A 12482-nucleotide genomic window follows, 5' to 3' on the forward strand; every position below is an offset into this window, starting at 1 on the left:
ATGTTATGCACTGACCAGCTTTTTCCAACTCACACTTAACTGAACGTTGGCTCCATCTAGCGGCGCCAACACTACAACAAAGCCGATACAGGGATGGTCAAACGATATTACCAACAGTCACAGCAGTATTGCTGTTGCTTTCAAAGCCGTCGTTTAAATATCTACAACAACGATTACTCCTAATAGTTCAGCTCACAGGCTTCTTGATTGCGGAACCTGTCTACAGGTAGCCCCGTGTGCTGCGCAGAGATGGTTGAAGAACACTGCTAACCAGTGCGCATGTGCAACTTCCTGATAAAACATCATTTCCGTTGGTGATGTCAACGGAAAACGTTGCAAACGGGAAGAGCCGTAGGTTGACAGCAGGACGGATATCATTAACTATCTACGCCTATGTGTACATTACAAACAACCAAATAAGCAAGTATTGCATTAAACGATATACTCTCATTAACCGTATGTTGTCTCTTAGGTTTACTGGTGTGAAAGACATTTACTGTTTGAAAATACCCAGATTATCGTAAACATTTGGGACCCGACAAGTTAGCGTCATTTAGCTTAAAAGCTAAAATGTGAGCATTCCTTTGTGCAGTCTATAGTTACATTCTAGATAATAAACAAGGGGACAGTTAGCTAGCTGACCTGACTGGCTAATTATGATGACACAAATATGATGACAGACTTTTAATACGTTCGTTTGAAAACGGACGTATAAACTAAATCGGCGTTAATGGGACCGAAACAAGTTTAGGTTAATCTCTCCCGTCAGTAAAGAGATATAACCTATATTAGTTTGAAACTCTAAATTGCAAAGTGGATAAAACTGAAAAAACACACTGCTGATTTCTTGTTTAAAGATGTTAAATTCAGCTGTTTTGATCCTTCGTCAATCCTCAACAACTGCCATCAGTATTCACGATTAGTTTAATTTTTTTCCTCTTGTTTGTCTGCAGTCAAATTTCAACATCAAAAGGCACGACCACACTCTGGCAAACATGTCATATGGCAAAGCAGAGAGAAGCCTTGTCTCACAGGACTTCAACAGTCTTATACAGACATGCAGCTCCAACATCCAAAAGATCACACAAAACAGTAAGTGTTTGCTTTTTTTGCTACTGTGTGACATTGACACACAAAGTCATCTAACTCACACAGTCATTTGGTAAATAATGCTGGAGAACACTGCATCAGCCTGTACTCTCCCTCACCCAACATTTGTTTCATTTGTTTCGTTGTTAAACATTGATTCACCATGGTGCACATCACTGTTCTCGAAATGGTTTGTTCAGTGATAAGACAGGTGTTGCAAGAAAGTCAAAAAAATAGATGAAGTTAAGAAGAAAACAGTACAAAAGTATAATATATTGACGGTGCAGAAATACTTAGTTGTGATTTCTAACTAGAGCATTATATCTTGTTGTTTATATTCTGTTGTGATATATGGTATATGTTGTTATTGTCATAGTGAATTTTGAAATTACAGTGACCATCTGTTGGCTTCCTGAGACATTTTATAGGGCTTTAGTTTTGAACAATAGAATGTCCTGATGTAGTCTTATTTTAATTGTTCATTTAGCGTGGTTTGTTGTCACTGTTGCACGTGCAGACTAATTCTTTCAAGATTTCAGACTGACACCGTGTTCTTATGACAGCTGCTCAGATCAAGACTGTGGTGAACAAGCTGGGGACCAGACAGGATACCAGTGAACTTCAGGACCATCTGTAATGTTACTTCCTTGTTCCTTTCTTTTTATCTCTGCTAAACATTCAGACACATACTATTACTTTTGGCTAGTAATCTGTTATGTACACTGTACTCTTTTTAACTGTCCAAGAGCTGAACTGAAATGATTGAAAAGTGTGTAGTATCTGTATGATTGTTAAACATCAGGAAAAGTATCCTCAAAGCCTACAACATTGTAATTCTGAAGATAAGTCAAAACAGTTTCAGGATGTCCATTAAATTGCCCATTTAGTAAAACTCTGTACAGCTGAATTGTGTTTTATCAAAAGGTAAATTTTATTGCAATCTTGGGTGGATTAAAGCTCTGTACAGTACCTCTTTCATCAGACTGACTAGCAGTCCTGTTTGATATTTTTGATGTTTCTGTAGGCAGCAGATACAACACTACACCAATCAACTGGCAAAAGAAACCAACAAACACCTAAAGGAGTTGGGGTCAATCCCTTTGCCCTTATCACCCTCAGAGCAAGTAAGTATCAGTATACGTTTTCGCTAATACATTGTCATTATGAGAACATAACAAAATTTTTCAGAGATCCCGGCTTAAAGGCACACTTAAGCATTCAGACATTTAAATAACACTTATGGAATAGAAAAAAAAACACCCTTAAGTAAAAAAAGTAAAAAATATATACAAGAAAATGTGAACATTTTATGTCAGCATAAAGTGCAGCTTAGTGTAGGTTCTGGTCTGTGAAATGTTGTGAGTGTGTTTTTGTTCTGAGGACTGATGGTCTGTTTGATTGTCAGCAGGGGTGACTGTGTGTGTGAGAAGGTGTGTGAGTGTATGTGGCTGGCGGGGGCAGGGTGCATGTGATGTGATGTAACTATTGATTAGATGTAGCGCATGTAGAGTGATGTTAAGAAATACTATAGCTCCAACATTTGTATGTGTAAATTAATCTTCGTAAATTTGTAAAATCACTAGTGCTCCGTCTGTCTTTATGCCTGGATATGACTCTTGCCCTTCTTGTGACCCAGAAAGACTCACTTAGTAATTTAATTGTTAATGCTCTTGTTATTAATTTCATTTCCTATGAATGAATAGAAGGTGCCACTAACTTTGATTGCATTCTGTGGTATCACATTTAACTAAATGTAGTAATATATTTAACATTTTTAGTTCAAGACTGTGTTAAATCATTAAATTTTATGTATATTTATTTAGTACTTTGGTTGAAGGGACTCAAAACGGCAAGTTTTCATGGAATCACCATCACCTACCAAGGAACTTTTCAAGATGGAGGCAAATCAGTCACAAGCAGTTTAATCTAAATTTCTTGTGGTTAAGCCGTTGGTTTTCAGCAGATCAAGATACTTTACAGCGTGAAAACCAACAGAGCAAACACACAGTATTCAAATATGTTTTTCAATCCAGCCTGTGTTTCTTCCACTGATGCTTTTCAGTGGACAGACATCCTTTATTTCTTAACAGTGTTTTTACATTTATTACCCTGGTGTAATTTCTAAATCCCATTCATTTTAGATATCGGTGACCTTGTATTAAGCTGTTCTCCACTCCTGGAGTCATAATGTAGGCATTACAGTGGATCACTCTGAATCTAGACGCAATTTTGAATGGAATTGTGACATTGGCAGCCTTTATGGCATATTGAATCAGATAACTTGAAATTATGCATATAACAAAGAAATTGTGTTTGGCAACTGTCTGGTCACCAACACAAGACAAAAGACAACGAACTAGATGAACACAAAAAATAAATAAATCCCCAATGTATAAGTGAATGCAGCACTGAATGTCAGCAGCAAAGCAAATTCACACAAAGCAACACTGAAACCGGTGAGGTACGGACCAGTTGTGACATAGGCTCAGTGTGGATTTTGTTCATTTTGTCAGACAGATACAGGCAGGCAAGCGGGAACCAGTAGAGCAAAGACCAACTTGGCCTCAACCAGAAGGTTGAGATTGATTACCAGGAGAAAGACAGAGTCAGAGACAGGATTAGTACCGTAAAGTCAGGCAGATGAATACTGGAAAGTCTGGCACAGCAAAGAAGTGAGTGTGGAGAGGAAGAGGAGCAGCTGTGTGCACAGGTGAACTGAGCTGACTGATGACGTGGGAGTGGCTAGCAGGCTGAGTGGAGCAGAGGTGGGGTCAGTGGAAAAGTAGTGAGAGGGAGATGGATGACTGAGCTGTGACAAACATGACATAAAATATGTACCATGTATTTGCTCCTGAAAACTATGTCATTTTCATAATTTCTGTTTTTTGGGTTTCAGGCTCTGGCTTCTGTTGGGCGTCAGACAATTTGTATTATTACTGATGCTGTATTAATTGAATTGAATTTTGCACTAATTCTATAGTTGATGTGGTCATAAAACATAAAACCTTTAGTTTCAGCTGCTTGTTTAAGTTGAAATAATTTCATGGCCAAGTTTTTATCTGACTAGCAGAAACATCCTAAGGTGGCTCTATAACTTATTCCTCGTCTTTCAAGATAACTCTTAACATCTGTGTTATTTTGCTCTGTGATGTCCAGAGGCAGCAAAAGATCCAGAGGGACCGACTCATGAATGATTTCTCGGCAGCTCTAAACAACTTCCAAGCAATCCAGCGACGTGCAGCAGAGAAGGAGAAAGAGTCAGTAGCCAGAGCAAGAGCTGGATCCCGCTTATCAGTAAGTGGGACTCACAACACTAAATAAGCACCATTAACTGTTAGATTTTTCACCCTGACTCCTGAACGTCGCTCAATCCAGGCAGGTGCACAAATAATCAGCCTGGTCACATGAAGAAAGACAGCTTTTTGATAGAATGTTTGTCTTGTTCTCAAATACAGATAATTTAAAGTATTTGTTCAAAATAAGTATTTGTAAAAATCACGTTTTGTGCCTTTCCAAATACTGTATTCAGGTTCACCCCTACCATTAACTTTAAACTAGCATGAAATATTAGCCACTACAAAAATTAACCTATAAAACTAGTAAGAAAGGTTCAGACTAAGTCTTTGTAGCTTCATAAAAGAAACCGGAAATTCCAGTTGGATTGTTGATCATATGTTTTTAAAATCACCTCAATCATCTTTTTTGGGGTCCAATCACTGAAAGTGACACTGTCTGTCTCAGTGAGTGTGAGTGTAGCATGTATGGGAACTGTAATGTTAACTGTTTTCGTCTTACGCTAGCTGTTGCCTCCGTCTGCGGTACCAGTGCTGCTGGGCCCCTCACTGTTTGGTTCTCAGTATATTGTTTGGGCTGCTTCCTCTTCAAATGAGTGAACAAGTTTGACGTGCGAACCTGTACTGTGCACAGAACATTTGCCTGCGCTTCAATAGTTGATTTAAAATCCAAACCAATTCCATATAATGGAAGTAGATTTTTTTTAGTAACCAACTCCGTTTGGCTTTCAGCCATGGCTCTCCATGCGGCTACCGCTACACACATAAACAAGGCGCATAAGAAAGCGCGTCACTGCCCCTAATTCGCTATGATTGGTCGGTCAGGTTGACGACATAATACATCTGGTGCGTTGGTGCATCAGCATAGAACTGCAATTTATAGAATGTGCCCTAGACAATCCCACGATCTCTGCAGTTTGACAGATCGTCTTCACATTGTAATCATTCACGATTTAATATCGTCATATCGCCCACCCCTAGGTAAAAGGTTACCCATTAAAAGGAAGCATGGCAAAGATGTAGTGACAAGACCATTCGTGACAAGAATGGGGCATCCTGGCTGGGGTCGACTTGGCTTTGGGTCTGAGTTGTGGGGGAGCTGCTTGGACTTCTTTGTAAGAACATGCAATTCTGGTTTTAATTGTCTTTTTTCATAAAAAAGGACAGTTATAAATAAATATAAGTATTTCTATTTGATTTTTGGTACTTAGTAGAGATTTTAATTGCTGAAGTGTTGCTTAATCTTCATTTAGACATTTAATGTTTAGGGTTTCCTTTGTTTTTCAGACTGAAGACAGTTCTCGAGATGAAAAGCTTGTATCTTTTGATAAGTAAGTTACTGTCCTCACTTCTGGCTATGAATGTATAATGAAACTTTACAGGGTGGATGTATTGTAGGATCCTTGCTTTTCATGACTGTTATCACATAGCAAACTAGATGATCACAGAAATGCAGCCAAAACAGCTTCCAACCATGGTGCTGTTTTCCACCAAAGGACAAGTGAACGATATATTTACTACATAAAGAAATGCCTTAAAAAGTGAATGTCAAGCCCTTACCAGTTCTGACTGTAAACTAAGAGCAACACGAAGTATACAGAAAACTTTCAAACAGAGTGCAACAAGTTCAAACTCCGTAATTTTGCATATTTAATTCATTTTTATAGTTAATTGCATAGTAAAGGATAATTCCACTGTTGGATCATTTTGGAGGCAGTAGTCGTTACAAATCAGTACAGCTTAATAGTACTATAAACTGCAGCCTGCAGAATGATAACACTTTAGTGGATTTAGTGGAGGATTGTTTTATAAGAATGTTTTCACTACAGGCTTCAGTTTGAATTTTTTGTGGCTGAACTTGTTTATGCCTGATTTCCCTGCAGACAGTTTTTAGTGTAGAATAATGTGCTAAAATTTCTGTGTTTACATGCAAAAGCCAGATTGAGACCCATCCACGCGGACTGAGTGCTATAATCTACTAAATACTGACTAAACAGGGTGAATCCATATGCAATCATGTTCCCTATATATTTTTTTTAATTAACTGATATTACTTTGCAGAAGATCAGCAAATAAAGATTAAATTCCATTGACCATGATTCCATGTTTGAAAGCAACAAAAAGTGAAAACACCTGGCAGTACAATAGACATTATTTTGACAAGCGGATGAGCGCAGGCAGCAACAGGGGGAGATCCGAAAAGCTGCAGTCAAGTTGGACAGTTCACGGTAGCCTTAAATCTACAGGAAGTTAGGGAAACACTCAAGTGAACACTCAATATTTTCACACAATTCATTAATTCACTCTTGACATGTTTTATTAAATTCTGTCCCTTCTATTTAAAGCCAAGAGGACTGGGGTCAGATGACCACCCAGACTGAGGAAGTAGCCTTCACAGAGGAAGACCTGGAGCTCATCAAGGAGAGAGAGACCAACATCAGGCAGTTGGAGGTGAACATTTTCTCACTGTTCTAATAGCAGTACAGACAAAGCTTAATAGGAACTCCGACATAGTTACTGGCCTCTGCTAAAGTCTTCTTGGACCAGCACACAAATGTCACATTTTTATACATTTATTTATTTTCCAGTCTGACATCTTGGATGTAAACCAGATCTTTAAGGACCTGGCAGTGATGATTCACGACCAGGGAGAAATGATAGGTAAGTATCACTGGGTCTGAAGTCTAATGTGCATCACTGATCAGAACACATCATAACAGCTAGTTTTGTTATTTTCTCTCCAAACCCACGCACCAACTGCATTGAGATCAGGTCCACTAGTACAGCCGGTATATTTATCTTCATGCATACAGTGATATGATACACATTTGTCATCTGTCAGAGATTGGACTATGTAAAGAAACAGTAGTAGAATCTGGCATGACAATGTTTGTTGTGTTTCATCCTTTTAGCTAACACTAATTAATGGTTAGAAAATGGTGGTGTCCGCTTAATACAAAAAATTCCGTGATTGCTTGACACACAACATGTAAACCACAATCTTGATCTTCCATTCCTGTTTGTGCTTTTTGCATACATCTAAGGGTCTCATCTATGTGTATCTGCGAGAGTTGTGAGCACCTACCATCTGCCAAACCAGTATTAAAGTGGAATTTATTTATTTAAAAAAAATGAAAAAAAAATAAAAAATGAATTCGATCTGTTCGGTCAGTGCTTATGTTTACCTGGAAAAACATTGGAACATTTTATTATTTTTTTTGTATAAAATCACTGTGACGTCCTTGAAATCTTTAATGAGATTATTACAGCATTGGCCTCTGACGGACCGCAGTAATTAATATACAAACATATGAGTCTTCCCTCATTAGTTCCCAGCAGACTTTGATTTTTATTCTGCCTTGCAGATAGCATTGAGGCAAATGTGGAAAATGCTGAAGTTCATGTAGAACGAGGAACAGAGCAGCTCCAGAGAGCTGCCTACTACCAGGTGGGTTTGCAGGACTCACATTTACTCCTGATGTTCAGTTCATGCCCTGCAAATAACCCTGCTATTCTGTCTTGTCCTTGCTTTCTTTTTCACAGCAAAAGTCCAGAAAGAAGATGTGTATCCTTGCTATGGTTTGTTCCATTGTACTCATAATACTTGCCATCATTATCTGGCAAGCTACAAAGTAATCTGATTTCACACAACCAATGTTTCATTACTATATCTAACTCTGGCCCCACTTTCTTGCAAGTACCTGCTTAGAATCACAAAGAGTGAGGAAAGACTGATGACTGGACAGTGGAATAAATCTAAAGAGAGAGCTGATCAGTGTGGAAAACATCCAAACTGATCAGGTCCATTGTTTTGTTAAATAGCTGTAAAGCATCCTATAATTGAGGAGACAGTTTCCCTCATTCATTTTTCTTAATGACTGCACTAACAATAGTTGTCACTGTATTTCAAATGTAAACTAAAATTGATTATACACGACCTGTTTGTGTGTTTTGTTTATTTGATTTTGTTTTGTTTTTACATTTATTATTATGACTTCTTGTCTTCACAAAAACAGCATTCTGTTGATGACAGCCATTGTTGGGCTATACATTTTGTAAAATAAAAAGTAAACCAGATACAAATATAAATCGATGTCAATATGTAAATACTCTGTTATAAACATCAATGATTATAAATAATGACAGTATCTCCAAACTGAAATGTGCTTCAAAAAAGTGTTTTAGGGTGATTTCTATGACTCATGACAGTATGGGAAATAAAAGTGTTAAACTCTTGTGCTCTTTTGGACGTTTGATCATTCATCCAGTTACATGCTCTTGGATTTTGTTTAAGTTGAGAAGATACTAGGGAGATTGCTTTGGTCTACGTCACTGTCACAGTGGAAGATTAGTTAGGTGAGTTGATATTGGATTGCTAGGTTACTGTGATTTTGAACCTTCGGAGTGCGTAGCTTGCCAAGGGTAGGTGGTAGGCCTATGTCTGTTTGAGTAAGGCTTTGTGAGTCTTCAAGTGGAGGAGAAACTAAACTAGTGACCCTAACTTGAATTGAATTAGCATTACACTTGATACATACTTTACTTGGTTTCCATTTGCTTGTGGGATTCCAGTGTTTTTGACGTTATCAACATATGCTTTGTTGCCTTCTAATAGTCCCCTTCCTTCTTGTTACTGTCCATATGCTTATCCTGTCTGATTGGCATTACAGTCATTAAGAAGAAGAAAGTTTTAGTGTTATGCCCCTCTGCACCCCCCACTAGCATTGCAGTGGCAGAACAAATGTCTTTGGCTGGTGCATGTGTGTAATTGTCTTAGTGGGCCACACCGTCTATAGGGCATTGTTGAAGAGGATTAAGTTTGCATGTTCTCCCTCTGTCTGCGTGGGTTTTCTCTGGGTATGCTCACTAGACTAATTGGAGATTGGTGAGCCTAATTTGGTTCACCAATGACCCTAGGTGTGAGTGCACATGGTTGACTGGCGACCTGTCCAGGGTGTACCCTGCCTCTCGCTCGATGACAGCCGGGATGGGCTCCAGCAACCCCCGCAACCCTAGTGGGAAATATAATAATTAATGTTTTTCTTTTTATTATTTCTTCTACATGCATCTGCATCCATAATCCAATTCGTTTCGTTTCGTTTTCTTCCACTTATCCTGTCCGGGTCAGGGGGGCAGCAGCTTTAGGGGTAGGAGGTCCAGACGACCCTCTCCCCGGCCACTTCCACCAGCTCCTCCTGAGGAATCCCTAGGCACTCCCAGGCCAGACGGGAGATATAATCCCTCCATCGTGTCCTGGGGTGACCCCGAGGCCTCCTAACGGTGGAACCTGCCTGGAATACCTCTAAAAGGACCTTAGAACCGTCATGGTGCCAAGAGCACCGATGAACAACCTTATGTTCGAACATGGTGTTAGTTATGGACAGACTGCGACTTGCACATAAGTCCAATAACTCGGGTTCAAATCAGGCCGGCCATTCCGCCCAATCACGCCCCTCCAGGTCATGCTGCCATTGCCCACGTGAGCGTTGAAGTCCTCCAGAAGGACAATGGAGTCCCCAGTCGGGACACTATCCAGCTATCCAGTGCCCAACCTAAGGTCTCCAATTCCATATGCATGAAATATAACCTAGTTTTGGAACTTCATGCACTTTTGTTATTTAGAGTCTCTCCTGTTCCACCAAGTCAAGCCGAGTGTAGTATTTTTTGACGTTGTTCTTAATATAATAGTCCTGTTCCACAAAGAACAACTACTGTCAGTGTCCAGCAGAGTGCAGGAGAGAGTGGAGAAGCAGAAATGAGTGAACAGGTGGTCTCTGGATGGATTATTTTCATCAGATATCTGCATGCTGATCCAGTGGGAAGGGAAGAGCAGAATGTTTATTGGAGCTGTACTATCATGTATGATCAAACATATTATTAACTCTACACATCTGTCCTGCTTAGGGGAGGGTTACTGTGTTATCGTCTGATAAATTAGTATAAAGACCAATATAGATAGATAGTCACTGAACAGACTTTCCTTGCTTTCCAAATAGCAGTATGCAAAACTACGTTGCAGTTTATTCCTTCAATTTCAATTTCAAATCACAATTTCTCAAATAGTGAAAAAAAGATAAGACTGGACTAAGAATAATAATAAAAAAAATCTAATTGGCTGCTAAAGGGACATCACTGGTTAACTTCAGAAGGTCAGTTCCCACCAAAGTGTAAGTGAAATTTCTCTCAGATAATATTTGTTACATAAAGGCTAATAAAATCACTCAATCAATAAAATTTGCGCACTAACAGTATAAACTGGTCTAAAATTATTTAAAAAGGAATGATCAAGGTGTGATTTCATAAAAACATGGTGCGCCATCGCTAATCCTGTAAGAAAAAAAAAAAAGTAAGTGATGACTGAGTCTGTTACTTATATAAAATTCTAGGGATGGAATGTTTTTACTAAAATAAAATTACAGGAAAAATGCCCCTCTTGCAATACTGGGTAGCAAGATTTTATTTGATTTAATTCTGTTCTATTCATTTCAATTTAATCTCACTCTCACAGCGTCAACAAGTCAAAATACAGAGAAAGAACAAAGTAAATCCCATTGCTTTTTTAGGTTAAATTTAGAGATCTATGGGAATTAAATGTCTTTGTATCATCATTTGAAGTGAACCATTAAACCTCTGTGGGGATTTTAATTACTTAAAAGAAAAGAAGAAAAAGAAACACCAGCCAGCGTTTTTTTTTTTTTTTTGCTCAGTGGTAGCCAGGCTGGTGGCTATTGTTGTGTATGCACAGAGGTAATTGAGTGGATGTGTAGGGAGGTGATTAAAGATAACATGCTCAGCAGGAGGACAAAAGCACAGATGTTAATAGATAGCGATGAGAAGGCAGCTTCTTCAACAGTGCTTTGTTCACATGTTGAGAAAATGTGATTTATATCATAGGCCGGGTGTAAAGTCTAATCTCTGGTGCAGCACAGTTCCTGAAATCATAGGCAGGATAGGCATCCATATGTTGTCTGAAATTCACTTTGTTTTGTCTCGATGATAATGTTTTTTTGCCAGGTTGCATATTCCCTCGAGGAACACTGTGTTGTGTGATATTAAGATGTATAATGGCAATCAACAACACATCTGTTATTTGGATTGTTTTAACTGTAAAATATACTTGCAGTGTTCTACAGAGTGGTGGTACATAGTGGGCAGCGATAGGAGACGTTTTAGAAAGATGCTGTGACTAATTGGTAGTGTTCTACAGTACGTCCTCTTCTTTGGGGAGGTGCTGTGCTCCAAAAGAATGAAGCTCATCATCTCCCTGTTCTGTTGGAGCAGACAATCTGGTGTAGCACCTGCTCCTCACATTAAAGAAGGGGGGTTACAGGATGCCAGTGAAGGGGGATGGGGCTTAAAGGCTGGCCTTTTGTGAACTGATGGTGGAGTGAGTTGCAGTTGTCTGCATGAACAGACTACCCAGACAAAAGCAATCCAAGTGGCTCAGATATGCCAATTATAACCAAGCTCTATCTCTGGACTCCCGCTGCATACCCCTGATTGTACTTGATTAGTTTGCAGTTCTTTTGTGATGACTCTGTTTTTGTTTGTTATTCAATTCTGTGACTGCTGTTGCAGATTATTTGGACAGACTAACACATTTTGGAATGATATGTCAGAAATATAAATCATTCAACATTTAACAATGTAATAACTCTAAAGTGACTCTGCACACTGGATCTGTGCCACAACAGCACAACCCTTACAAAACTGGAACAATAGAGGTTTTACCAAAAAATTAATTAACCTACGATTTGTTTTCTCATCCCATCTTCTACTACCGCTTATCCTCACGAGGGTCTGGAGCCTATAGCAGCTGGAAGCGAGGTACACCATTCTATCGCAAGGCTAACACAGAGACAAACAACCATTCACACTCACACCTAGGGGCAATTTAGAGTCATCAATCAACCTAACGAGCATGTCTCTGGAGGTGAGAGTAAATCGGAGAACCCGCTATACTACAAAAAATGTAATGCTAATATTAACATATAAATCGATCCAGTATGTATGCATGTATGTACATACTAGGGGTGTGCAAAGTATCCACTATTTGCATTTGTTGAGTTGTATGTAAGTATCTGTGTGTGTTGTGGGGAAAAA

General features: G+C 39.0%; 1 protein-coding gene across 2 annotated transcripts; it reads left to right on the forward strand.

The window, feature by feature from the left end:
* The first annotated feature begins 294 nt into the window (after positions 1-294).
* LOC125020499 (syntaxin-12-like) lies at positions 295-8618 on the forward strand. 2 transcript variants are annotated; one of them, XM_047605862.1, is made up of 10 exons: positions 295-420; positions 954-1092; positions 1653-1722; positions 2114-2213; positions 4246-4383; positions 5670-5713; positions 6728-6833; positions 6971-7043; positions 7748-7830; positions 7926-8618. In XM_047605862.1, exons 2-10 carry the CDS (start codon positions 996-998, stop codon positions 8016-8018), a joined length of 804 nt encoding a protein of 267 aa, XP_047461818.1. In that variant the 5' UTR covers positions 295-420; positions 954-995; the 3' UTR covers positions 8019-8618. The 2 variants fall into 2 exon arrangements, with proteins under 2 accessions (XP_047461818.1, XP_047461817.1); XM_047605861.1 differs by having other exon boundaries at positions 326-424.
* Positions 8619-12482: the final 3864 nt, after the last annotated feature.

This window comes from Mugil cephalus, chromosome 14 (assembly GCF_022458985.1).
Source record: "Mugil cephalus isolate CIBA_MC_2020 chromosome 14, CIBA_Mcephalus_1.1, whole genome shotgun sequence".
NCBI lineage: Eukaryota > Metazoa > Chordata > Actinopteri > Mugiliformes > Mugilidae > Mugil > Mugil cephalus.

Excerpts from the sequence above, each read along its gene's own strand:
- LOC125020499 (XM_047605862.1), top strand. The coding sequence starts at position 996 with ATGTCATATGGCAAAGCAGAGAGAAGCCTTGTCTCACAGGACTTCAAC. Across the intron at positions 6,834-6,970 it reads CCAACATCAGGCAGTTGGAG|TCTGACATCTTGGATGTAAA; the intron begins GTGAACATTTTC and ends TTTATTTTCCAG. Across the intron at positions 7,831-7,925 it reads AGAGAGCTGCCTACTACCAG|CAAAAGTCCAGAAAGAAGAT; the intron begins GTGGGTTTGCAG and ends TCTTTTTCACAG.